The sequence below is a fragment of the Pristis pectinata genome, chromosome 1, assembly GCF_009764475.1.
Source record: "Pristis pectinata isolate sPriPec2 chromosome 1, sPriPec2.1.pri, whole genome shotgun sequence".
NCBI lineage: Eukaryota > Metazoa > Chordata > Chondrichthyes > Rhinopristiformes > Pristidae > Pristis > Pristis pectinata.
In genome coordinates this window covers 79,080,286-79,107,660 of record NC_067405.1, presented here as the reverse complement: position 1 = coordinate 79,107,660, position 27,375 = coordinate 79,080,286, and the positions used below count along the sequence as shown (strand labels likewise).

The 27,375-nt window shown below is 41.7% G+C and overlaps 1 protein-coding gene across 2 annotated transcripts; it reads right to left on the bottom strand.

The window, feature by feature from the left end:
• Positions 1-853: 853 nt before the first annotated feature.
• On the bottom strand, positions 854-26,826 carry LOC127570494 (transmembrane protein 41A-like). Of its 2 annotated transcripts, XM_052016140.1 has the most exons (6): positions 26,630-26,826; positions 16,242-16,395; positions 10,576-10,737; positions 6,796-6,934; positions 5,630-5,885; positions 854-3,240 (listed from the first exon to the last, which is right to left on the bottom strand). In XM_052016140.1, exons 1-5 carry the CDS (start codon positions 26,764-26,766, stop codon positions 5,668-5,670), a joined length of 810 nt encoding a protein of 269 aa, XP_051872100.1. In that variant the 5' UTR covers positions 26,767-26,826; the 3' UTR covers positions 854-3,240; positions 5,630-5,667. The 2 variants fall into 2 exon arrangements, with proteins under 2 accessions (XP_051872100.1, XP_051872091.1); XM_052016131.1 differs by lacking the exon at positions 854-3,240 and having other exon boundaries at positions 3,796-5,885.
• Between the last annotated feature and the right edge of the window lie 549 nt (positions 26,827-27,375).

Genomic DNA, 27,375 nt, shown 5'->3' with positions numbered 1-27,375 from the left:
AACTCTCCAGCCACCCTATCCTCCCTGGTGAATACCAATGATAAGTATTCATTTGGTATCTCACTCCTATCCCTTGGCTCAACACATAATTACACCTCTGGTCCCTGTTTCTTCCTTAGCTACCCACTTACTTTAAATATAGAATATTCAGATAAAGGTTTTAGGTTTCTCCATTATTGTTTACTTCAAATTTTCAGCATCTGCAGCTTTTTTTTTAATATTTCCAAGCCCTGCTCATCTGTGGTTGACTGGAACAATGCACTCATTGCGCAGGTGAATGTCCCTACAAGTGCTACTCCCACATTCACACTACCGGCCTCATTCAGGAATCACTCCTACCACCGGGATGGATGGCATTGTGCACCAAGCATCTCACAGACTTCGCAGTACTGTAAAGAGACATTGGCCAGTCACTAAGATGTGGTTGAATCAAAGACACTTTTAGTCACATACTTTCAAACAGTTTGCACACTGCAGACCAAATGTCTGCAACCTGAATACTTAGACCTTACAAATGTGATTGTTTGTGGTCTAAGGGAAGTGGTGCATAACTTTTTGAACAAATGGGGTAACAACTTGGCAGACTAGAATGAGGTTCAGCTAATGAGCATATTCCATAGTCCTGGATCTAAAGGCAGTGGGCCATCAAACCTCAAAATATTGTAATTAGACTGCACCTTTTCTGGTTGGTCAGTGTGACTGCACACCGACACCATTTCCATGTCAAACAGCAGATTATCCATGAGAAACAAATTATCCATCATTTGAATCAAGGCAGTTGTGTTTGTTTGCCCACTGTGTTGATAATGTGTAGAGACAAAACTGATCTTTATCTGTGACAATGCACGAAGCTGGCTCACCATGCAATTCTAGCCAATTACAAACCTCATGATCAATTTACACTTGAGAAACAAGAAACAGGTGAATATTTAAATATTTTATTATTTCAAAGTATGCCACACTTGTTTAAACAAGTCACGTATGAAATTTAAATCACATCCATTCCACTTACAGTGGAGAAAATTAAGTGCAATCACTGAAATAAAACATGCAATGTAAACACTCCTTTGATAAAGGCAAAGTTTTATGGAGATAGTGAGGTACATCTACAATCTTCACAGAAAATACTATTCACAATATATAAAGCAATGCTGACTCTTCGTTTATAAAAACTTGACAACAGCAAAAATGATTACAAATCTGAGAGAAGTCCATTAAAAAATATATTAAAATCCACTTACACCTCAATATGGTGTATTAATCACAACTCCTTACCCTCAGGCACAATGATATGAGTTATATTGCAGCTACAACCTGAAATTTGTAGCCTTACTTGATTTGCTGTTAGCAGCACCTTGGTTACTTTGCCTGGTTGTGATTCCAATGTTCCATGCCAGGAGGGAGCTGCACAGGCATGCCCTTACACACACACACACACACACACAGCCGCTCTTTAACCTTCAAGGTTTGATCGAACAAGCTTGTAGTCAGGGTGTTTGCACACTCAAACATTTAATGACATTTCCATAACAAACTTACACATTAAAAGGCTTATAACTTATTGCCTCAGCGTTTTCAAATTGTGCAACAGGACTTGCAAGTGCTAAGCTGAAGTGAATATAGTGATGCTGCAGGGAAGGGCAGCTGAGTGGAACACACTTTGTTCTATTTTAGAGATCATCCACAGTTAGACTGCTGATTCTAACCTGGAATCCTACTTTATGCAAAACAATATGTATAGTCTTTACATGCAAATGATTAAACTTCAGACAACTAACTTACTTCACATTAAAACACTTGCATTAGGAATCAAAGATTACTGATCTTCTCTAACGTACATGTACTGGGGAGTACATGCAGCTTACTCTCAGCTGACAGAACCAATCCCTTTGGTATACTCACATTTCACAATTAAATTTCAAATATTAAGCAATGATCCAATCACTTTCTTTCACTGGGGCAACACGAGACCAAGGTAAAACTGGGGCCAAAGCATATTCCCAACAAGGAATAGTTGGCAGGTCCCAGTGCCAACCACTAAGCCATTCATACCTTTAGCAACGTGCTCCAGATGACACGAGCTTATAAAAAAAATCAATATAAAATTTCGACTATCATGCAGCAATTGTAACTCTTATTCTGATGCAGTACTGAGGGCATTTCCACACTGCAAATACCATCCTTCAGATGAAATGCAGCACATTCAATAAATTCACAGTACAATTCACAGGGTGCTCTAGACAACATTTGCCCCTAACCAATCTCACTAAAACACAATGTGAATGCTGCTATATTTGCAGACAAAACATTGAATGAAAGAGACTATATTAAATAAAGCATGTCTTCAAAGCTTCAAGAATTTTAATATTTGAATGCAAAGGTGAACATCATGGGAACAAATTCTAGCTACAGCTCTCTGATACAAGTGCTGCACCACTATTGATGATATCCTCCGTGCACAACTGAAACCAACCTACAATTGACTGCCACTCAACACAGGACAAAGGGGTCACTGCACTTCCACAATTAACAGCTAATTCTATTTTTATCTGTAAAAAGGAGGGAGCTGACTGCAAGGTAAGTCACATGACCTTGAAACGAGCTGGTCATAGCTTGGCTCAGGCAGTCTTTTGCCAGTGTCAGAAGACTATGGGATAAAGTCCCATTGCAGGAGTCTAATCATCCAGGGCAGTAAAACCAACTGATTTTATGGAACAGGGGGCCATTTGTCCACTGAAAGAGTTACCCAACAAAGCTGCCACACTTGAAATGACAATTGCAAAGAAAGATGCATTTTAAAGTGCAAAAGACCCAATGATACGCAGAAGATGTAAAAGGATAGGTAAAAGTACAATAAAATTATATAAAAGTTATATATATGTATTTAATGGAGCAGGCATCTCTTTCTCCTGTCAACCAAGAAGAAAGCTGTGGAACCACTATTCCCTCCTAAAAAATGCTGGTCCTTACAACAGATTACAGAAAAAATTAGTGGGAGAATGGGATTGCCTGTGAGCTGGCATTGACTTGGGTTGAATGGCCTCCTTCTACGTCGTAAGGAGTTCTGGGAAAAAAAATGCAACCATGACAAATAAATTCAGTTAAACTATTGAAATAAACAGAGAGCCAAAACAATGGATGCAGAGAGCTTGCAAACATAATTGTACAGCAATCCTAACTTGTCCAAATATCTCTTGACACGTCTGAAGACCCTGCCACAAATACAAGTGTTGGATTCAGCTGGAAAGCAAACAGAACAGCTTTAAGCAGTTGACTTCTGCAATACATCAAAGATATTCAATTCCTCTTGTATGTAGAATGCTAAAGTCCTCCTACTGTTACCTGGTTAGAGGCTATAGAGGGACAGGGGAATAGCAGAGATGAACAAATATTCATATATAGTTCCCAGAAAATGGCAACACGAATGGATTGGGTGTTAAAGAAGGCATACAGCATGCTTGCCTTTATCAGTATAAAAGCTGGGAAGTCATGTTGCAGCTGTATAAAACTTTGATTAGGCCACATTTGGAGCAATGTATGTAGTTCTGGTCACATTACAGGAAGGACGTGGAGGCTTTGGAAAGGATGCAGAAGAGGTTCACCAAGATGTTGACTGGATTGGAGAGTATCAGCTGGAAAGAGAGGTTGGACAAACTTGGATTGTTTTCACTAGAGCGTCAAAGGCTGAGGGGCGACCTGATTCAAATATATAAAAATTATGAGAGGCACAGATAGGGTTGATAGTCTTTTTCCCAGGGTCGAAATATAAAATACTAGCGGGCATAGATTTAAGGTGGGGGGGGGGGGGGGGGGGGAGTTTAAAGCAGATTTACAGGGCAAGTTTTGTTTACACAGAGAGTGGTAGGTGCCTGGAACGCACTGCCAGGGGATGCAGTGTAAGCAGATACAATAGCAACCTTTAAGAGGCATTTAGACAGGCACATGAGTAGGCAGGGAATGGAGGGATATGGACCATGTGTAGGCAGATGTGCAGGTTAAATAGGCATCATGTTCAGTGCAGACAAAGTGACCAAAGGGCCTGTCCTGTGCTATGTTCTACCCCTGTGTTTTCCTCCCACTGTGCTCACTGTTACCTTCCCCACCCTTACTCTGTTCCATAGCTGTTTCCACTTATGTTCTTGGCTTCTCATTAATCCCCTTCCAACATATTTCAATTATTGGTCCCACTCTGACCTCTGTCGTCCACACCTTCACTGTTCTGATGAAGCTGGAGGAACAGCACCTCATCTATCAACTAGACACAACACAGCCATGTCCTTTCAACAAGTTCAAATCATGACCACTTTCCCATTCTGCCACCAGGGCACAGGTCTTTGTCCTATTCTCCCCTTTCCCACTGCTGCTGAGATAAAGCAGGTTTTAACTAAGTGTGAATCCTAACATTCTGTTGAATGCTTCACCTCTCCCCACACATCTTGCAGATTTGCAGGACTTTCTATTTTTATTCCTCCTGGGATTGGCCACCATGTTTAAAACAAATAAAATAACTTTTGGTTTTTAAGTTGTCAGAGGATGAATATCCTTGTTTGTTCTGAGCTGTCTGTGCCTCAAAGTCCATTCCCATCCACTTACAGTCTTATCATTTCGATGCTTATCTTTGGTTTTAGATCACCTCCAATTCTGCCTCAATTCTGAAATCACAATCCAAACCTTTCCGTGAAAGTTAAGCTGAATAAATGCAGAAAAGTAGTCCATTATTTGTTTACAGGCTTCGAGCTTTTAAAATGACTTTATATTCAAGGCCTCTTTTCTCCAGTACCACCTCCCTCTCACATGACCTTGAAGCTAAGTGAGGCAACTTTATGTCAAAGGCATGGTACAAACTGGTGATATGAGCTCATGGTGGTCTGACTAGGGGAGGTTTTAAGAATGAACAATATGGCTACCAAATCAGGGTGCTGATGACTAATTTTGATTTCCCTTAACATCAGGGTAGGGAGCTTCATGTTTCTATTACGGCCAAGTTACATGGAAACATTGGTGACATACTCAGCACCACTGCAAGCCCTCATCACCACCAGTCAGAAGGCTGCACACACAGAATGACCATTAGACTCGGAACCTTTTAGCCTCCATAATCCTAATGCCCTGTTCCTAATTTAAAAGGACAAGCAACATCTTCTGCAAATTACATCTTGACTAATCCACAGTCTGAAGTGAAACTGAGCAAAAAAGTGAATTCATACTAATTGATAATTTGATTTATTCCCCAAAACAAACAAAACAGTTTGAAATTTTTTCAGAAAATAATTCTGTCATGATTCTGACTAGCTGAGAATTTAACAGGTTTAAAATAAGAACACCCAACTTATCTCTGCATTTATCGGCAGTTTATTTTAATTACCCGTAATGCGAGAGAGTAACCCACTCATTTGTGCAATGTTCTACGTTGGTAGAAAACAATAACTATCTGACTTGTGAGTGAAGAATTAACTGGTGGGCACCTGCCAGAAAAAGTCAGCTGGACGGATTTAACCTTTGTAGTAAAGTGTATATTTAGCGCTTTGAACACTGTTGTATGGTTCAGATTCTACTGAACAGGCTTCTATAGTACAAATATAACTCTACATTTTAGGAAGATTATTTCTGCATATTAAGACTTTCATACCATAATAAAATTGTAAGTCACAGAAGGATTAGCATCAGTCACCGAGTTTTTCGACTGTTGTCTAAATGGCCATTTTTGACCTTTTCAGCCAGCTGGTGGTGGCTGCAGTGTTTGATGACAGCACCAGGCACAAGTGCCACCATGGCAATGGCCAGCAGTTTCATGAGAATGGACCATGAGAACAGGTTATCCAGCGAAGAGATCTCAGACAAGATGCAGCCAGTTTGCACACATATGAAGTTATAAGGAAGAAGACCTGAAAAGATGAAAGTAACAATTTTAAGCACAACCATAATTAAACTCTTACAAATGGAAAGAATTCCTTACTATACAAATGATCAGTGTGATTTATTCCCATAAAGCAAAGTAATTTTTGAAAGTAACTTTGTTATGATTCTGACTAGATGAGAATTTACCAAGTTTAAGATAAATATCCTCTGCATTTATAAGCAGTTAATTTCTTTTGATTACCCATAATGTGAGACAGCATGTGTGAAGCTCCCCACCGTGTTGCTTGTCAGTCTGCAGAAGAACCTTAGATAGAGGAAATCTAGCCTCCCAATTAAAGGACGCAATGAGAAAGGGATTTTTTTTTCCCCCAAAAAAAAGAGTTCTCAAAGCAATGAAGATACTCAGCAACGATACATTGATTGCTTCGAGGTTGGGTGCTGGGCCTTTCCCATGAACATATGCATTCCTTGTGGTACTGAGGCAGTGTGAGGTAGGGAATTCCAGGATGGTGCAGGGCAAGGACAATGAATGAGCAGCAGGATATGTCCATATCATAACGTCAATGGGAGCTGGGGATGATGGTAATCCCATGACATTGCTGCTCTCGTCTTTGTTGGCGTGAGGGGAAGTGGTAATGAAGCTGGCATGGAAAGTTGCTGTTTGGGATTATCTGCTGCAATGTATGATTGAAGCAAAAGCTTTACGGATGTTCAAAATTCAGCTTAATAATACAACAGTAGAGGCAAGTAAACAGAGGGATGGGTATCAATGGTAGTTAAGATGGCAGAGAAAGCAGTTGAGTTAAGATAATAGAGGGAGGTTTTGATTTGCAAGTTAAGTGAATAATGCATGAGTTTTGACAATCTGAATGGGCTTTATGTTAACTTTTCTCAACATAAAGGCAAAAAAAAATTTGAGCCAGCAATATGTCTTACCAACAACGATGGAGAAGAAGAAGTGGGTGAGGGGAACATTGAGGATAGGAGATGTGATGTTGAGGAACCAGTTTGGAGTCATGGGGAAAAACCTGAGAAACAAGAGGAAGAAAAACAGACTGTTCCTATTCTCTTGCACCTGTCAATACAAAATCACAAATAATCAGATGATTACAGCTTCAACAAGTAACATCAAATCATCAATATATTCCCATCATTCTGGCTACAAACCAACCATAATGAGATGACTGAATTAAGAGTTCACTGTGTTTGGCATCATAGCCCAGACAGCATGCAGCCAGCTTACGTGTTTTATTTTTTCATAAAACATAAAACCGAAATTGGCAAGGCTCAAGCAAAGACAAGATATTTGAAATCTCTTTCCCCTGAAGCAGGTTATGGTCATTCCCATATGAATGCTACTAATGACAAAGTTAAATGCCTTACTTTATGCACTAGTATAGAATAAACAGTCATAACAGTCCTATCATAACACAAAAGTAGAAGAACACACTCTCATTCTTTTTTTTAAAACAAAACATGACTTTTCCTGCATTTTTGCAGCATTTTAGAAAGAGTCTATTGGGAACCATTCAAGCATAGAAAATAAAAGATTGAAATACAGATTTTGTTTTCATTTCCTTCCTCTTGTTAGCTAATTTTTTTCTGGCTGAAAATCTTAACTCTTGGCTACTGTACCCCAAGAGTATATGATGTAGTGTCAGTCATGAGATCATTACCAAATCCCATCCACAGGAATGAAAAGCCTGGATGTTTTTCACTCCCCTGTTAATGGCGACTTTACCCATCTAAGCTGGCTGAGATTGGGTAACAGCAGAAGCAGAGAAAGATTTTGGGATCTTCCTTGTCAGCACGATCCAGCTACCTGTGGTCTTAACTAAATGCAAATCAGGGCAGATGGTCTGTACATATGAAAAATCACCAATACAATGGTCAGTGCCCACCATTGCACAGCTTCACATCTCTGGGTCAGGCAAGAATTGTGCTTTTCAAGCCTTGTCCTAGTTCAGGAAACAATTAAGAGGAGGGGGATGGGTGAAGTTGGAGGATTATCCAAGAAGTGACTTTTATAGAGATTGATAGATAGATAGATATCTTTATTAGTCACACGTACATCGAAACACACAGTGAAATGCATCTTTTGCGTAGAGTGCTCTGGGGGCAGCCCGCAAGTGTCGCCATGCTCCCGGCGCCAACATAGCATGCCCACAACTTCCTAACCTGTACATCTTTGGAATGTGGGAGGAAACCCACGCAGACATGGGGAGAACATACAAACTCCTTACAGACAGCAGCGGGAATTGAACCTGGGTCGCTGGCGCTGTAATAGTGTTACGCTAACCGCTCCACTACCAGCGGCAGCCAAAATCTTACAATATCGAAGGAGCCCATTCAGTTTTCATGCCTTTGGTGCCACTTTAATGAGCTGTCCGTTTTAACCCACATCCAGATTTAAGTGCATGTCATATTGATTTTTAAATTCTGAAGGGGTCCAATCCACCAGTCCTCCATGTAATATTCTCAATCCTAACCACCCTCTGTGGGGTGGGGAATTTTAATTTCCTTTCTGATCTTTTGCCAATTATTTTAAACTTATAATCTTGGAATATTAAATCACACTGTAGAATATATACACAGACTATTTGTACCTGTTCTCTCAGAACACCTCAATTTTGGGAGCGCCTTTTAGATCTCCTAGTCATCCCAGTTGCAATGTTTTCCATCTTTCCATGTGAATGAATTCTCTCATCCCTATTACTATTCCAGTGAACGTGATCCACACTCCTACAAAAGGCCTAGAAATCCTTTCCAAATTATGGGAATTATACAGAAGAGATTGTTAAACAGAGTAATTATAATACACATCAGCCTTGAGGCAAAAGTGTAAAATAGTTGATCTTTCAAAGTTAAACATTAAACAGTTTGAGATGCATGGAGTGGAGATGGCAGAAGTTATGATCACTTCTTTTAATCTTCCCTGGAACTGGAAATGTGGAAATGGCACTGGGAAGCAAACAAAAATATTATATTGTGGGGGGCTGGTGGGGTGGGGTTAGGGGTATAAACCTGATGGCTAAAGGTCAGTCTTACATCTGTAGTGAGGAGGCAACTAGAGACCATAGCACAATACAAGCCCTTCAGCCCATCATGTTGTGCCGACCTTTAAACCACTCCTAAGACTATCTAACCCCTTCCTCCCACATATCCCTCTATTTTAAATTCCTCCATATGCTTATCTAACAATCTCTTGAACTTGACCAACGTATCAGCCTCCACCACCACCCCAGGCAGCGCATTCCATGCACCAACCACTCTCTGGGTGAAAAACCTCCCTCTGATGTCTCCCTTGAACTTCCCACCAATTAACTTAAAGCCATGCCCTCTTGTATTGAGCACTGGTGCCCTGGGAAAAAGGCACTGGCTGTCCACTCTATCTATTCCTCTTAATATTTTGTATACCTCTATCTCCCCTCATCCTCCTTCTCTCCAATGAGTAAAGCCCTAGCTCCTTTAGTCTCTCCTCATAATCCATACTCTCTAATCCAGGCAGAATCCTGGTAAGTCTCCTCTGCACCCTTTCCAACGCCTCCACATCCTTCCTATAATGAGGTGACCAGAAACGGACACAGTACTCTTAAGTGTGGTCTAACCAGAGTTTTGTAAAGCCGCATCATTACTTTGCGGCTCTTAAACTCGATCCCACAACTTATGAAAGCTAACATCCCGTAAGCTTTCTTAACTACCCTATCCACCCCTGTGGCAACTTTCAGTGATCTGTGGATATGAACCCTTAGATCCCTCTACTCTACACTGCCCAGAATCCTGCCATTTACCTTGTATTCCGCCTTGGAGTTTGCCCTTCCAAAGTGTACCACATCAAAGTTTAAAAAAAATTCTCCCTTGGAAGAACAAGGGAAAACCAACAATGATTTATTAGATGCAAATTATATCTGATTGTGTCTTTGATGAAGTAATAAAGGTTGATTAGGTAGTGTAGTTGATATTGTATAAATGGACACCTCTTTATTAGACTTTAATGTATCAAATTAATAAACCCATTTGATACAATGTTGTTCAATTTTCTGAATAAATCAGCAATGTTGTATTTATCAAATGCCTTTTAAAAGACAATCTGTAGATTAACTGCTGCACTACCATGTTAAAATGTTAACCCACAGCCGATTTACAACACCACTCAATGTCCTTACCTATTGAAGATCTCTGTCCCATTTATGAAAATTACTACTGACCACAGCATTCACAGCCTTTCAGATGGCCAAAACCTAGATACCATCAACACTGAGGAAAAAGCACTTCCTGCTTTCACTTCTGATGACTTAGTTCTAATTTTATGACAGGGCTCCTTGTCCTCAAAATAATCTGTACACATTAAAAGTTTCTGGTTCAACACCCATTCCAGGACAAAAGCTAGACTGCCAGTAATAAAGGAGTGCTACTGAACATGCTACTTTCTGGATAACAAATCTCACCTGCTTGTCCAGGAGGATGTAACAATTCCTATCTTCTGAGTCAATATTTAACTTTCAAACAGATTAAATTTTCAATTATTTCAGTCTCGTTTGTGGAATGCAGCTGCACACACACAATAGCTACTGTATTTGCCTACAATCCTGACCACAATCCACTAGATGCACAATCCTTGTGAGATCCTGAGGATATGAAAGTAAGCTTTCACTTTTCCACCTCAAACCACATTAACATACTCCAGTGTGAAAGCAAGGGGATGAGGTTATTTACCTTTTGCTGCAGTACTGCGAGTCTCTCAGGAAATCGGCGTACCACAAACTGTTTACCGTATGCCCTGGAGAGCAGGAAGCAGAAAGTTGCTCCAATGGCTGTTAGAACACAACACAAAGCGAGGCCCAGCCATGGTCCAAATAGTGCACCTGCTAATATATTCTGCAGAAGATGATGACAAAATATTGGTTCATGAGGAAGCTGGATGAGCAACAAATAATTAACCTGTTGTAGCTACACTTGAAAATTTTCCAGAACACCAGGGTAGGGGAGTCCAAAACTAGGGGGCATAGGTTTAGGGTGAGAGGGGAAGGATTTAATAGGGACCTGAGGGGGAACGTTTTCACGGAGAGGGGAATGAGCTGCCCGAGGAGGTGGTTGAGGCAAGTACAATAGTTTCAATTAAGAACATAAGTAGGATAGATAGGTACATATGGTATTATGGGGGGGGGGGGGGGGGTGGTATACATTGGATAGGTACATGAGAGAGTGGGGTTTGAAGGGAGATGGGCTGAATGCAGGAAATTGGGACTAGGTGGGTGGACAATGTGGTCAACATGGACTGGTTGGGCCAAAGGGCCTGTATCTGTGCTACATTGCTCTCTGACTCTATAACTAGAAAGAAAGTAAGTTAAATGTTAAAAGGAGATATGAGCTTCACATTGGCCTCTGTACACAAATATCACCAATGCCTAAGCAGACAACTTTGCAAGTTTAGGAATACAAAAGATTGCATGCTCATACAGTGATCTTCCCCATGGACAGACAAGCACAGCATATAAAAATACAGTAAACTCTTGTTTATCCAGTATTTAATGAATTCATTGAATTTTTGAAGATTTGAATTTGAATTTGACTCGCCAGTTTCCGATGCGATTTGTTCATGCACTGTCTCCCATTAACCTGCAGCACAGCAGCCTGCCCTCAGTCCCTTGTGTGGTTACAAGTGGTGTTTGGTTCCCAATGTTTTTCATAAACTGTACCATATTTCCCCCCCTCTATCCACTATGTCCACAATACTCCTGCAAAGGTGTGAAGAGGTAATGTGTTGTTCTAACACTGAAACTGAAAATGGAAAAATTGTAATGCTTTTATGAAAGATTATTGGTTCCTCAATGATTTATAACATTAAAAGAGTTTGAAAGAGTTCTTCCTGAACTTATAAAGCACAATACAATGCACGCAGCAAAGTTTTACCATTTTGACCGAGCTTTATATGACTGGTTTTCCTTAAATTGATCAAACGGTGCTTATATCTCAGGATCAATGCTGGTGGAAAAAGCAGAAATGATGATGAAGGGGAGCTGGAGGGAGTCTCTTGGAAAGCTGCTGCCAAAAGATTCAAAATCATCTTAGAATTTGCGTAACCTTGAAATTGCTTTCCTGTTCAAATTATAATGCAGCTTCATCTTCTTCATGCAGTTTTTGCACGAGAGAAGGCATGCAAGCAAGTGGACATAAGGGATCAATTCAAGGTTAGTCTGCCTAAATCTCCTCAGCCTTCGACTCTCAAATGTTCTGTTGGACTTGATGAAATGCTATTAGAGTATCCAGAACTTTTAACATTACTGCCCTTTTAACATTAAAATTAAGTGAATTTAGTGTGGATGGCTAACCCAGGCTATGTGGAAAGGTCTGTATATAGCCTACACGAGATTATTTAATTTTATGAAAGTAAGCTCAAACTGTGAATTTTATTTGAAATATTATGCAAAATAAATGCGTAAAGACATGTTTAGTATATTTATGTTTATCCACAAGGACAGTGCAGTTGTAGGTTGATTAGCAGCAACATTCTCTTTGAAGATTTGTCACTTCATGTGATGGTGAGTCCATTCAATTTATCTTTGCTGTATTTTACATTAACTGTCCAGCCTTAAAATATAAAATTGCAGTGTATAGCATTATTTAAAAGGGTAAAGAGATGACATATAGTTTGTCAATTTATTTAAAGGGTTATGCATAGAATACTGGTGTGTGATGTACAGTAATGTTTTTTGAGCAATTCTCTTGCAACTGGTATATTCATGCAACCAGCACTTCACATTCTCCATGGATGGCTGAGAGTATACTGTATACAAGGGTACCCTCATTAGTTATGGTGCTCTTGATTCTCCAATCCAAACATGGACATATGTTTGGGTTGCACATTGCTGTGCCAGAACCTGACGAGAGGGAACCCCTTGGCCTCTGCTGGTGCTCCCATGGCAAAGAAATGGTAATCTCATTGCTGTACGTTTCCGTGGAGTGAATGCACAGAATTATCTCCAACTCCCCACTGATGTTAGAATCCCTGGCTTGTCCTTGGAGCCCTTCTTAAATAATGACACAACATTAGCTACTCTCTGGTCTTCCAGCACCTCACCCGTGGCTATCAATGATATAAATATCTCTGCAAGGGACCCCCCCAATTTGTTCCTTAAATTCCCACAGTGTCCTAGGATACACTTGATCAAGCCCAGGGATTTATCTACCTTTATCAGTTTAAAGATCTCCAGCACCTCCTTCTGTAATGTGGACTCTCTTAAAGTCATCGCTATCAATTTCCCAAGATCACCAGCATCGATATCTTCCTCCATGGTAAATATAGACGAGAAATATTTGTGAAGGACCTCGCTCATCTCCTGTGGCTCCACACAGAGGTGGCCTCGTTGATCTTTAAGGGGCCCTATTCTCTCCTAGTTACTCTTTTTCCCCTTAATATACTTCTCAGAATCAGGTTTATTATCACTGACATGTCATGAAATTTGTTGTTTAGTGGCAGCAGTACATAAAAATTACTGTAAGTTACAAAAATAAATAGTGCAAAAGAGGAATAACTTGTAGAATACCTTGGAATTCTCCCTTACCTTATGAGCCAAAACTATCTCATGTCCCCTTTCTGTCCTCCTAATTTTCCTTCTAAGTGCTCCTACACCCCTTTGCTCAAGGGGTTCACTTGATCCCAGATGCCTATACCTGACATGTGCCTCCTCTTCTTTCTTCACTAGATCCTGAATATCTCTTGTAATCAAGGTTCCCTATCCTGCCAGCCTTGCCCTTCACTCTACCAGAAGATGCTGTCCTTGAGCTCTCAATATCTCACTTTTAAAAGCCTCCCACTTGCCTTTACCTGCAAACAGCCTCCCCCAATCAACTTTTGAAAGTTCCTGTCTAGTGCCATCTAAATTGGTCTTGCCTCAATTTAAGACTTCGTCTTGCATAACTATTTTAGAACTAATAGAATTATAGTCACTTCAGTCACTTGCCCTGTCTTATTTCCCCAAAAGGAGTTCAAGTTTTGCCCCTTCTCTAGTAGGGCCATCTACATATTGATAAAATTTTCCTGAACACACAAATTCCTCAGCATCCAAGTCCTTAAAACTAAGGCATTCCCAGTCGATGTTTGAAAGGTAAAATCCCCTACTATTACAACCCTATTTTTCTTAAAGATATCTGCAATCTTCCTAAAAACTTGTTCCTCTACTTTCCACTATTGGAGAGCCTATAATACCATTAAAGTGATCACTCCCTTCTTATTTCTCAGTTCCACCTATATAGCCTCACTTGATGATCCCCCAGGAATAAACTCTAAGTACTGCTGTAATGTTCTCTCTAGTCAAAAATGCAACATCCCCTCTTCCCTTTCCTCCATCTCTATCCTTCCTTTAGCATTTGCGATCCAGAACATTGAGCTACCAGTCCCGTCCCTCCCTCAACCATGTTTCTGTAATAGCTACAATATCCCAGTTCCATGAACCCATCCATGCTGAGTTCATCTGCCTTACCCGTTAGGCCTCGTGCACTGAAATAACTGCAGTTTAATCCCTCAGTCTTCCTTCGCTCCCTTCCATGCTCCTGCCTACTGGATTTGCTCCCTTTAACTTCTGTTTGCCTCAACTTTATCATCTGCCTCACGACTACTTTGGGTCCCATTTCCCTGGCAGATTAGTTTAAACCCTCCTGAGTAGCTTCAGTAAATCTGCTTGCCAGGATACTGACCCCCTCCAGTTCAGATGCAACCCATTCCTCTTGTACAGGTCACCTCTGCCCCAGAGGAGATCCCCACAGTCCAAAAATCTGAATCCCAGCCCCCTGCACCAGTTCCTCAGCTACACATTCATTTGCCTTATCGTCCTATTCCTACCCGCACTAGCATGTGGCACCAGGAGTATTCTGGAGATTACTACCCTTGAGGTCCTGCTTTTTAACTTCCTTCCTATCTCCCTATATTCATTCTGCAGGACCACATCCTTTTTTCTACCCATGTCATTGGTACCAATATGGCTACTCACCCTCCACCTGGAGAATTTTTTTGCAACTGCTCAGAGATATCCTTAACCCTAGCACCCAGGAGGCAGCACACCATCCTGGCCACCAAATCCAGTTAACTATAGGGTCTCCTAGCACCACAGCTCTCCATCTCTACCCTCCCCTTCTGTGCATCAGAGACAGTTGTGGTTCCACAGTTCTGGCTGCTCCTGCTGCTCTTCACTGAAAGACCACTGCACCACACCAGCCCCCCCGCCCCCGCCCCCCCAACAGTATCCTGAATGGTATATATGTTACCAGTACCAATGTTACTGAGGAGAACAGACACATGAGAATCCTGCGCTCTGTCTATCCCCTCTCTCTCTCTCTCGGTGGTTATCCAACTACCTGCCACCTGTATCTTAGATGTGACCACCTCACTAAAGCTTCTGTCTAAGATGCTCTCAGTATCACGGATGTCCTTGAGTGAGTCCAACTGTGGCTCCAGCTGCTGGATGTGGTCAGTCAGGAAGCACAGCTGGACACACTTCTCATAGGTATAGTCACCAGGAACGTTGGAAGTCTCCCTGATTTCCCACGTCCTGCGAAAGGAACATACAACAGCCTTGACTACATTCTTGAATGCAATAAGGCTAAAGTAGAAAGTAAAAAAAAAACTTATCTTACCCCTGCTTACTGCTCAGCCTTTTCCCTGAAGCCTCCTGAGACAAAGCCTCAGTACTTTCTCCTCAAACACAGCCACTCCTCTGGAGCCTGCCTCCCTTTTATTCGATTCCAAGGCTGTGACTTAACTGTTACTTTTAAATCTCCTGGGCACCACCTCCTTACAGCTCTGCAGTCACTTTTGAAATAGAGAAACCCTTATCTTAATGGCCCAGGAAAGAACTATGGTATTCTTCATTTAATCAAAATGAGGCTAAACTTGGTGTCAGTTAAAACCTAGTTCCTAATCCATCCATATACTGATAAGTAATTCAAATAAAATGTATTCCTTTAAGAGTGGAAATTTCTGCTACAAGTATAGCTAAGGCAGAAACACTTTGGGGAAATCTTGATAAGAACCAGTGGGGGAAAAAAGGATAATGCAACAGTGTCCAAGTAATGACTGGAAACCAGCAAGTTGAAGCCAAAATCGCCTCCAAGGGAAGGCCGTTTGCAGTGGAATCTCACTAGCTTTTCAAGATGTATATCCAAGGGGAGATTTAATCATGGTGCATAATTAGGGTGAATGGGAAAGCCCTTTCCCCTTACCAATAACTAATGAGTATGAATTTAAAGTGATAAGTAGAAAAAGTAGAGAGACTTCTTTTTATTCGCATTTCTAACTTTTTTTTTGACTCATTTGCAAAGTTATTCATCTTTACACATTTTAAAATTGACCACAGATGCCTATGTCGTTAGTGCTCAATACTTGCCAGGAAAGAGGAGCCAGGGATTGCAAATGTCTGTTTGTAGAGGTACGCACTGCAGAAGAGCAATAATACATAACCCGTGTGCTGAGCTTTGTACGAATGCAGCAATCCAGCAATTGCTCGCAACTCTTCAAGATCAGATGGAAACGTCAATGACCTGTGGAAAGCAAAAGACCCAGTTCATGACCAACTCTGAATAGAATTCATGTACATGTAATTCATTTGTAAACTCATCCAATTCATCAAAGAAAAGGTTTAACTTTTCTATGAACCTCACTCTTAATTCAGGAACAAATATGAAGGTTAAAGCCTTTCAGCACAGGAAAACAGCAAAGGATCAGTGGTACAACTCCTGGAGCTGTTACCTCACAGCGCCAGCCATCCAGGTTCAATTCTGAACTCGTGTAGAGTTGCACATTCTTCGTGACCACTCTGGTTTCCTCCCACATCCCAAAGACATGCAGGGTGGTAGGTTAATTGGCCACTATGAATTACTCTTAATATGTAGGTGAGTGGTAGAATCTGGGGTGGAGTTGATGGGAATATCAGGAGAATAAGTTATAGAGAAAATTAGTAGGGGAGTGGGATTGCTCAACTGACACTCAATGGGCTGAATGCCATGAAGAAATAAAATGATAAAGTTGAAAACGGGCAAATTAGGAGGTAGGGTTCAACTGGTATAATTTAAGGTGAAGAGTTTCATAGTTCTTTTCTCAGGTCTTTGAAATGTTTCACCCCAATATCAATAATGCAATATATATTTAAAAGAACATTTACATGACAATCTCTTGATAGGAAAGATTGAGTTTAACAAAAAAATCCTCACTGCTGCAGATAAATGATTACTTATCAAATACTTTCCAATATCTTTTGATAAAGTTCTAAAGGCCATTAAACAAAATCTATTGCAATCAAAGCCAGTTTAAAAACAAAAGGCATGAAACATTAAGCCACAGACCTGTCTGCCCAGCTAATTATAAAAGATCCCATGGCACCAAGGAATTCTTTGTGTATTCTGGTAAAATATTCATTACTTAATCGACATCACACCAAGAAACGTCAAGTGATTAATTAACTCGTGCTCATTAAGGAACTTGCTGTGTGAAAATTAATTCTTCGATTTGCCTAGGCACTTCATTAACAGAAGTAATTTATTGCCTGCAAAACACATAGATGGTCTTAAAGGCACAATTATTGACTTTACTATGGAAAAGACTAATGTTGTATCTCCGGTTGGGAAGCATGTTGTATCTCCAGGTCAACTAATGGTCTGATATGTACTCATTTTATATTAATACATAAGCAGCCGTACTTCAAGCTAATTTTAGACAATAGACAATAGGAGCAGAAGTAGACCATTCGGCCCTTCGAGTCTGCACCGCCATTTTGAGATCATGGCTGATCCTCAATCAATATCCTGTTCCTGCCTTGTCCCCATATCCCTTGATTCCCCTATCTATAAGAAACCTATCTAGCTCCTTCTTGAAAGTGCCCAGAGAATTGGCCTCCGCTGCCCTCTGAGGCAGTGCAGTCCACAAATTCACAACCCTCTGGGAAAAGAAGTTTTTCCTCCCCTCTGTCCTAAATGGCCTAGCCCTTATTCTTAAATCATGCCCCCTGGTCCTGGACTTCCCCAACATCTGGAACATATTTCCTGTCTCTATCTTGTCCAATCCCTTAATAATCCTGTATGTTTCAATCAGATCCCCTCTCAATCTTCTCAATTCCAGCGTGTACAATCCCAGTCTCTCCAACCTCTCAGCATAAGACAGTCCTGACATCCCCGGAATTAACCTCGTAAACCTACGCTGCACGCCCTCTATAGCCAGGATATCCTTCCTTAACCCTGGAGACCAAAACTGTACACAATACTCCAGGAGTGGTCTCACCAGGGCCCTGTACAAATGCAAAAGAATCTCTTTGCTTTTGTACTCAATTCCTCTTGTAATACAGGCCAACATTCCATTAGCCTTCATCACTGCCTGCTGCACTTGCTCATTCACTTTCAGTGACTGATGAACAAGGACTCCTAGATCCCTTTGTATTTCCCCCTTACCTAACTCCACACCATTCAGATAATAATCCGCCTTCCTGTTCCTGCTCCCAAAGTGGATAACCTCACACTCATCCACATTAAACTTCATCTGCCAAGTATCTGCCCACTTACCCAACCTAACCAAATCACCTTGAATTCTCCTAACTTCCTCTTCGCATGTCGCACTGCCACCCAACTTTGTATCATCAGCAAACTTGCTAATGTTATTCACAATGCCTTCATCTAAATCATCAACATAGATCGTAAACAGCTGTGGTCCCAGCACCGAGCCCTGTGGCACCCCACTAGTCATGGCCTGCCATTCTGAGAAACATCCATTCACCCCTACCCTTTGTTTCCTATCCACCAACCAGTTTTCTATCCATGTTAATACCCGCCCCCCAAGTCCATGAGCCCTAATTTTACCCACCAATCTCCTGTGCGGCACTTTATCAAATTATTATCTGCTAGCTACTAAAATTTCAAATTTCACCCAATTATGATAACCATTTCTGCTTACATTAGCTCCTCCCCTGCAGCAATCTATTCTGATCCATTTGCCATATAACATTTACAATATTAATGTAATTCCCCCTTAGTTCAGGATTAAGAGCTTCAATGAGCACCTGGAGAAAACTGTTTCTAATTTCTCTCTTTTTGATATCAATGCTAATCATCACTTTGTGCAACCTAATCAACACCTTGCAGAAATGTGAACTTCCAAGATTCATATGTTCATGCTTTCCCCTTCATGTGGAAAACCTGTAATTCCATTTGTCCTTTTATGTCAATGCTCTCTACATCCCATCTGTCAAAACATTTGAGGTCTCCAACAGTTAACAAAGGGGTCACACTCCTCAAGAATCCTGTGTTATGTGAAAATTTGTCTAACAGTAGGAACAACTTTCTGGATGCTAATAAAAGGAATCAGTAGATAATCAATCACCTCCTCGCAAGGCTGTAGTACATTAAATGCAAATTGCAGTTGTCTTGAGGAGCTGCATCCTACAAGTTATTCATCCAACAGACATTACTGCCAGATGGCAGAGTGCAGGTGCTTGAGTTTTTTTTCCCAAAATTTTAAATACATTGTAGCTTGTTTGTTTCACAGACTCCTTCTCATTAACAATCTTTTTGATCAAGTTAAGCATTCACTGGTTTTTAAGGACCCTTGTTTGAAAGAAACTTCCATTAAGCCACAAGTTAAATAAAATCCTTCCTTGCAGCAACAATTCATTCAGCGAATGTTCGCTAACTGGGGGGAGACCTGAACATATTACTGTTCCTGGCCCTCTCCCTCAAAACATGCAACACATTGATCTACTTTGAACTGTATTTGCCCCACACCTGCCCGATCCCCTCGTACCTATACCTACACCTACAGTCTACCACATTCTTCCTTACAGTTTGCTAAACACACTACTTTGGAATTGTCACAAAATTTGGATTTGTGAAAAGAGATATTCAGAACATCCACAGCTATATCTTGCCAACAAAAAATAACTTGTGCATGTACAGAATCTTTAATGTTTGAACCATCCCAAGGTGATAAAGAACAGTATTATCAATAAAAATAAATTGTTAACACTGAATCACAGGAGAGATATCAAGACAGATGACCAAATATTTTGTCAGAGTTTGGTTTTGAGCAGCATCCTAAAATGAGAGGACTGGGGTTGTTTCCCTTGGAACAAAGCAGATTGAGAGAAGATTTGATAGAAGAGTACAGGAGCCTAATGGATTTAGGTGGAACAAACAGAGAAGCTGTTCCCATTAATGGATGCGTCAAAGACCAGAGTGGCAAAGTGATGGGCAAAAGATGCAGGAATTATGTAAAGATTTTTTTTAAACAAAACTGAGTGTTTATGATTTGGAAGTCACTGCATGCAAGGGTAATGGAAGCAGTCAATTTCAGCTTTCACAAGCATACTGAATGTCTTGCAAAGCTACAGGAAATGAACATCAGAATGGGGCTGACTGGATAGCTCTGAAGAAGTTAGGACGGACACATTTTTTGACAAATCTATGACTCTAAAGTGCAAGGGAAGAGATGCAGAGATTTAAGAAGGGATTTCCAGAACTTAGGGTAGCTGACGGCACAGCCACCAATGAGGTTCAAGAAGTAACAAATGGAGTAAAGAGATCTTGAAGATCTGTAGATTTGGAGGATGTTACAGACAGAAGACGGACAAGACCATTTAAAGATTTGAAATAAGGTTGGAGATTTTAAAACTGAGGCATTCTCAGCTACGGTGTCGATGTGGATCAGTTAGCAGGAGAGCAAAGGGTGAGCAGGACCATGCAGGAAGATTTCAGAGCAGAGTTTTGAACAAGGATAGCTTATCTAGTGAAGGAGACTCTAGAAGTATGGAGAATATACAAGATAATATTGGAACAGTGAAATCCAAATGTAATAAAGACTTTAACAACAGTTGATCTGAGGCCCAGTAGGAGTCTGGGAAGCAGTCTCGATGGAGTGGACATGTGGTCATAATCTCATTGCCCACATCTCCCGTTACTTCTCCTGGGACTCGTCAGATGCTGAGCCTAACTGATGGCCAAGGAACACAACTTATGATAACAATCAAAGTCAAATGACCGTCTCTTCACAACATTCAGTAGGGACAAAATCCTAGCTTGTCCAATACCACAGCTCAGACAATAGTGTGACAAATCAGACAGTGAAGAGGTTAAACAAGCTGGTGGTGTTTACGAAGAAAGTAACAGCCCCACCCCCACCACTGATAAATTCTTGGAAATATTCAATTACTCCTAATTCAACAGAAGCAAGGTCCTGATGAAAAGTCACTGACCCAAAACAATAACTGTTTCTCTCTCCTCTGATGCTGCCTGACCTGTCGAATGTTTCCGGCATTTTTTGGTTTTATTCTACTCACTATTTTCTACCTTTTCTGCTGAAGTCAAAGGGACTCGAGGGTAAAACTTCCCAAATGGCAGCAGTCATACTTCACATTTTGGTTTTAGCAGGTCAATTACCTCAGCCCCTGAACATTACTACATTACCTCCTCAGTGTACCAGGATCAAACATTCTCATCTCTGTGACAAGGTCAAAAGCTTGCATCATCTTCAATTCCATTAACAACTCCTTAGATAATAAAGAAGCCATGCCTGTCTGCAAAAAGGAAGACTTTGGCAACATTCAGACATGGACTGATAAATGGCCACAGATCTGCTGGGCAATGACCATCCTAATAAGGAGATAAATACATTCAGTATTACAACCTGAGTTCCACACCATCCCCACCTTACCAAAAACAACACACAGGTCACCACTGGCAAAAAACAACTGGACCTGCCACAAATACTGCACTCGATTGAGCCCACCATTCAGACTTGTCTCCCATACTCTCCCCACATCTGCACCAACCTAGCATGGAAATGTGGGTTCAACCATCCTGAGCCTCACAATCCTGGAGCCATGTGCCAAGACCTCAAGGGGTGTAGAGCTAAGACCCCAGTCCCTAGAAAACAGAGGCAGACTTTTGCCAGAAGGCAAAACTGGTGACAGAACCTCAAATCCCATTAACATCTGTGAGATTTTGTAAGAATGTTTTAAAGATCTCTGACATAGAGATATTTAAAAGCAATTAAAATTACTTTAACTAAAATATAAACTATTTTATTAATAGGAAAATTAAAATACTAAAACTAAAAATTAATATTGAAATAACTTACAAAATAAATAATCATACTTATCTTCATCTTCCTAACCTCCAGCTGGGAACCCCTGCTCAGGTGGAGTCCTATGATGGATGAAAACAACTCATTCAGCTCATCACGGACTTACCATGCAAGGTAAGGTACCATGTGAGGTACTTACCTGCGAGCAGGGTGAAAGCTTCCAGACAACCAGTTCCATTTGAATGTGTGGCTAGAAGAGCAGGTCAAAAGTTGGATATCCAGCAGCAAAGTGTTTACCTTCCAGTTCCCCAAACATTTCCACCATCTACATGGTCCAAGTTAGGAACGTGGTGAATTCTTGCAGTCACACTCATCCTTGCCTGGAAGAATCCATCTCCAATAGCACTCAAGAAATTCAGCATCATCTAAAGCAGTCTGCTTGGTTGGCAGTCCTTCCTTTACCCTGAACATGCTCTCCCTCTATCACTAGTGCATGTGGCTGAAGTACAGACCCTCTGCCAAATCCAAATGTACTGCAGAATTCACCAAGGAATTTTCACTGACCGGTCCCATGCATGTAGCTTTCACCACTAGGGGAATAACATTAGTTGGATGTGTGGGTGGTTTGGGGGTGGGGGGGTGGGCGGGGGAGAAGAGGGAGCGGCGGGGGGGGGGGCGGGGAGACAAACTCCTGCAGTTTCCTCTCTACCCCACATACCACCCTGACACGGCAATATACGGCAGTTCTTCCGTCACTGCTGGTTCTAAGCATGGCACTCTCATGCAACAACGTTGCAGAAATACCTTCAGCAGGAGGAACACAGCAAAAACAGAGGCGCACCTTCTCGAAAGCGATGAGGGATGGGCAATAAATGCTCAGTAAATGCAGGTCTTGTCAGGGACACCATAGCCTCGGGGAGAAAGGGGAAAAATAATGGGGACATAGGAAGAATAGGTTACAGGGAAAAATTAGGGGGGAATGGGATTGGTCTGTAAGCTGACATGAACTCAAGGGGTCAAAATCCTAGGGAAGTATAACTATCTCGTAAATGCATAGAAACAGGAGCACTACTGAAGTTCAGAACTCAATATTTTGGCAAGTGACTGAAAACCTTAATATTTTGGCCAGTACTTGGTCAGGCCAAATGAACCTTAATGAACCCTACAGCTGCTGGAAATTCTAGACTGAATGTAGGCTACCCAAACTTAATGCCTCAGCTTCTGACGGCTCAAGTCTATCTTCTGAAAGATAAGGTACTACTCTTTTGGAAGGCATTCACAGAGTCCAAAGTTTCTACAATTCAGCTAGTCAGAGACAAATATCCTACTTTGTACCCCCATGGATATTGAACTTCCACCCCATTAATCTCAGCCAGGCAGATTAAAGGAGAAACAAAGGACTGCAGATGCTGGGATCTGGATGAAAAACATGGTGATGCTGGAAGAAGGGTCCTGACCTGAAACATTGACTGCCTGCTTTTCTCCACAGATGCTGCCTGGCCTGCTGAGTTCCTCCAGCATCATAGTGTTTTTCAGGCAGATTTAAGGGTTGAGGTTGTATTGTAATCAGGAAGGCAGGTGTAATTGCGGAAAAAAAATAAATATGCTCGTCATAAGCTGAATAAGAGAGGTGGAAATGCAGTTGCACAATTTACCACAAGCAATTAGACAGCTAATAAGGGTAAAGAACAAGGAACCAGAAGTACAAGTCTGCAGAGGCTATGTCAAAAGTTTTCAATGTAGACCACATAAATTTACATTTTAAGAAAGATTGAACACAAGACACAATTATAAAATAGGGTGGTGAAGGCAGCATATGGCATCTTGCTTTCATAGGTCAGGGCACAGAATAAGAGAGTTTGGACCTTATGTTGCAACCTTACAAAACAATGGTTAGGGCACACTTGGAGTATTGCGTACAGTTCTGGTCACTACACTATAGGAAGGATGTGATTGCATTGAAGAGAGTGCACAGGAGATTCAGCAGGATGTTGCTTGGATTGGAGGACTTTAGTAATGGGGAGAGATTGAATAGGCTGGGCTTGCTTTCCCTGGAGCGAAGGAAGCTGAGGGGTGACCTGATAGAAGTCAGACAGATACAGCACAGAAACAGGCCCATCAACCCACTGATCAACAACTATTTACACTAAGCTAACATTAGTCTCATTTTATTTCCCTTTAAATTCTCTCACATTCTCAACAACTTCCCCCAGATTCTACTACTGTAGGGTCAATTCACTTTGGCCAGGGTACCAACCCACACGTCTTTGTGACGTGGGAGGAAACTGGAGCCCCTGGTGAAAACCTATGCAAGAGGCAGATAGGGCAGATAGTCAAAATCTTTTTCTCATTGGTAGCATTATCAGAAACAAGATGGCATAGTTTAAAGGCATGAATTAGGAAATTTAAGGGGGATCATAAAAGGCAAGTTTTTTTGCACAGTAATTAGTTGACATCTGGGATGTGCTGCCAAAGGAGGTGGTGGAATCAGATACAATTTCTACATTTAAGAGGTATTTAGACAGACACTTCTAAAGGCACAGAAAGGTATGGTCCTAATGTGGGCAAAAAGGTTGGCATGGACCTGGTGGGCCAAACATCCCGTTTCATGCTGTAGAACTCTATGACCATATGATTTTCACAAGCCTTGACTGCTTCCAAAGCACTCTGCAATCAAGTGAGTACTTTTGAAGTGCATTGAAGGATACAATACAGGAAGCCAGTGCATTTAGCTAACAAGCATCACAAAATGTTTCAAAGGAGAATTGAATGCTGAATAGTAACAGATGCATTGACATATAATCAAAAAGGTAAAATGTAACTAAAACTGAGTTCATGGATGTTGCCATGAAAAGCAAGAGGTGAAGTGATGAAGCAAGTGATCCACTGGAGCCCAAAGGTGGAGGACCAACAAACATAGGTTGAGGGAGATCGTATGGCAGGGGAGAGAGTGACAATACTGCTTCCGAGTGCTATACAGTAACAGAACTATACTCACCAGTACTGTATCCACATGATTGCCTATCAACCACCTGAAACATTCATTCCCTTTACCATCAGCACAGTGGCCGCAATGTGTACTGTCTACAAAAGGCACTATAGTTATTCACCTGGACTGTTCTGACAGCACCTCCCAAACCCACAACTTCTATCACCAAGGAAGACAAGGACAGGAGGTGCATGGAAAGATCACCATCTACAAGTTCCCCCACTCCAGGTTGCACACCACCCTGATTTGGAAATCCCTCATTGTTGTTGTGTTTAAATCCTGGAATCACTACCTAACTGTACTGTGGGAGTACCTTCACCTAAAGGCTGCAGCAGTTCAAAGCAGCAACTCACCGCCACTTTCTAAAGGGCAATTAGTCATGCCAAAAATTGAATAAATAAAAAAAGCAGCAATTAGTCATGCCAAAAATTGAATAAATAAAAAAAGCCCAACAGTACCATACCCTACTGTGAAAGTGATAGACCTGTATATAATGTTGCACTCCAATGATAGACTCTCTAGACATAACTGAAGTTTGGAAGGACAAAGTCTAATTGTCTTGCTGGAACCTTTCAATTCAAGGGGACACAGTGCAAAAATATTCCCTTAATTATGATTACAGTTTGCTGAAACTGCAATGACAACATTTATGCTGAAAAGGACTTTTATTGATTAAATGCCCTTATAATTACCCTGGTAGTTGAAGATGACATAAAAATAGTAAATGCTGTTTATATATAACAATGTGAAGTAATGTTCAAATAAAAATTATTTAACAAAAATAAAGAAAAAAATTCTTTCCAGATTGGAATGTGATTTTATTCCTCATAACATACTCTCCAGAGATAACCCTTGCTCATTTCAGCAATGAGCAAGAAATAAAAAAGTTTATAGCCTTAGCTCACAACAACCATCCTTTTCAAAAGCAACAAATAACCCCCCAAAAATTGCAGACAATTGGAACTGCAAGAAAAAATATTTACTTAACATTAAAAATTAAAACTTTAGGGCCTTTTCAAGACTTCCACTAAGTTTCATAAAGTTTTAACAGTTGAAAAAAAATATTTTGTGACTTCTGATTATTGCCTTGCAAATGTAGAGTCATATAGCACAGAAACAGGCTCTTCAGCCCAACTAGTCCTTACAGACCAAGATCCACATCTAAGCTAGTCCCATTTGCCTGCACTTGGCCCCTATCCCTCTACACCTTTCCTATCCATGTACCTGCCCCCAAACAATATTTAAAACAATAAGAAAAAAGATATAGAATAAAGGAGTATTTAATTTTTCCTAGATGCTGTCGGGGTATCTGGAATGCTCTACAGTATTTGAAAGGCCAACAGAAACCGATTCCATAAGTAATGTTAAAACAAAAATGAGACAGATACTCATAGATCTGGGATGTGAGCGCAACAGGCCAACAGAGTTCCTGTTCCAGGGACGTTATAAGACCGCATGGTTGGTGACACTTTACCTTAAACCTCACCTTACGAAGGTACTAAACCCACCCTCTCCCTGCTCTCCGTAATCAAACGTTTGGGGAGTTTAGATGCCCAGCAGATCTGATCACCGACTGCTGAATGGGATCGGCTGCGGCTTTCCTGCAGCCCAGTGGGCTTGGAGATGAAAGGTCACCAGCCTGAAGCGTTAACCCGGCTTCTCCCTCCACGGGTGCTGCCTGACCAGCCGAGCGCAGACCCGCGGCGCCGGCCCCCGAGGCCTACCTCTGCTCCTGGCTCGCTTCCTCGCTCACTGGCTCCCGCCCGTACGATGCATGCGGCAGATTCCTGGACAGCACGTACAGGTAGACGGTGGCGGCGCCGAATATTAGCAGCAAGCTGACCGGAGACTTGGCCGACATGAACCCGGGCTGTGGATGGGGAGGCAGAGGGACAGGACGCGCTGCCGGGCTCCAGCGAAGGCTGTGCGGACTGAGCGCGCATGCGCGCCAGGGACAAGGTCGCGTCATCGCTCCGCCGGCCGCGCGCCCAACCGCGTCATCGCCAGATGTCATCATCCGTCACTCTGAGTGACATCACCTGAAGCCCGGGGGTGGGGGGAAATACCTGTGGCTGGACGTCACGAAAGCCCGCCTCCGACGTCAGCCCAGAGTCGCCCTGGCAACCGCAGTCGCACATGGTTGGCCGCCGCACGGGGCGAGGCCGTTCAGCCCATCGGGCCGGTGCTATCCCAATGCAAAAGACCAATCCCCCGCCCTATCCCCACATCCCTGCAAATCCTTCCCCTTCAGACGTTGAGCCAGCTCCCTTTTGAACTCTACCACCCAGTTTGCCTGCACTGCATCCGAGACCACAAGCACTCACTCTCCGTCCTTGTGCGAATCACCTTCATCCAATGCCCCCCTGGTTCTTGCTCCCTTGTGCCAAAAGAATACCTCTCACCCTATTCTGGCTGTACCTTTCATGATTTTTTTTAGATAAGATCTTTATTAGTCACATGTACATCGAAA

Bases quoted from the DNA above. Each gene is read 5' to 3' on its own strand.
- LOC127570494 (XM_052016140.1), bottom strand. From the start codon at position 26,766: ATGTCGGCCAAGTCTCCGGTCAGCTTGCTGCTAATATTCGGCGCCGCC. The intron at 6,935-10,575 runs GTAAATAACCTC...TTGTATTGACAG, and splicing joins TCGCAGTACTGCAGCAAAAG to GTGCAAGAGAATAGGAACAG. The intron at 5,886-6,795 runs GTAAGACATATT...TCATCTTTTCAG, and splicing joins CTTCTTCTCCATCGTTGTTG to GTCTTCTTCCTTATAACTTC.